Genomic DNA, 942 nt, shown 5'->3' with positions numbered 1-942 from the left:
GCACACACCCGTGGGCATCACACTGTGATTTACATGAGTAAATGGATGTTTCTGTCTGGGTCAGGGCACCAAACTGGCTGCAGCCCGGGGCCCAGATCCTGGTGCAAACGGCCCTGCAGAACGTTCTCATCTGGACAGGAAATGGGATCAAAACTTGATTTGTTTTTATTTTTTATGTGAAAATATTTGATTAGACTCAGTTTCAGCTGCAGAAACTTTATAAACTAATCTAACAAAAACAGTTTTAGGCTCTAATTATCAGTAAAATTATAGCGAACATTCATGGAAACAAAGTTAAATGTTTTGAGTCCAAAGTTTCAGGTTAAAGTGAAACAGCAGCAATAAAAACACGAAGCTTATGACTCAATAAAACAATAATAAAACTTATAAACACGAAGCTTATTGGCTGAACTGGGTTTATTCAAACCGAACTGGAAGCAAGCAGCAGAACCAGAACCAGAACCAGAACCGGGCTCCATCACCTCCCACTCTCTGCTCCTCATTGAGCAATGGCTGCATGCTGGTTGCCATGGCGACCGCGCTGCCGCCTCCAGCCGCTCCTCTGTAATCCGAGTCCCGCTCAGATTAAGTCAGTTAATAATTCCTGGTTTCAGCTCCGACCCGACTGGATCCTCCAGCCGGGATCGAACCGGATCACATGGCAGATCCTCGATCAGGTGATCTGCTGTGACGCAACAGCGTCTCCGCTGCTGAGCTGGAGCCAAGATGGCGGCTGGAGCCAAAATGGCGGCCGCAGCGGGACCTGCTGGGAGGCTGAGAGTTAAAACCATGGATGATTCTGATGTAACTGGTTTTTACTGAACTGGGATCAAATATGATTCTACAGTTAGAATATCAATACTTTTATTATATTATACTGTAGTTAAAGTATCAATACTTTTATTATATTATACTGTAGTTAGAGTATCAATACTTTTATTA

General features: G+C 43.6%; 1 protein-coding gene across 2 annotated transcripts in view; it reads right to left on the bottom strand.

Annotated features, from left to right (window-relative positions):
- Window positions 1–399: 399 nt before the first annotated feature.
- Window positions 400–942, bottom strand: part of LOC116733687 (acylphosphatase-2-like) — an 8,694-nt gene continuing 8,151 nt past the window's right edge. Inside the window, exon 4 of one of the 2 annotated variants that reach the window (XM_032584493.1) lies at window positions 400–774. In XM_032584493.1, coding sequence (XP_032440384.1) covers window positions 591–774 — 184 coding nt within the window. In that variant the 3' untranslated portion in view covers window positions 400–590. The remainder of the gene's footprint in view (window positions 775–942) is intronic. The other variant, XM_032584495.1, reaches the window with a different exon arrangement.

The sequence above is a fragment of the Xiphophorus hellerii genome, chromosome 15, assembly GCF_003331165.1.
Source record: "Xiphophorus hellerii strain 12219 chromosome 15, Xiphophorus_hellerii-4.1, whole genome shotgun sequence".
Classification (NCBI taxonomy): Eukaryota; Metazoa; Chordata; class Actinopteri; order Cyprinodontiformes; family Poeciliidae; genus Xiphophorus; species Xiphophorus hellerii.
Note: the sequence above shows the minus strand (reverse complement) of the source record. Positions and strands in the feature narration are given on the sequence as shown.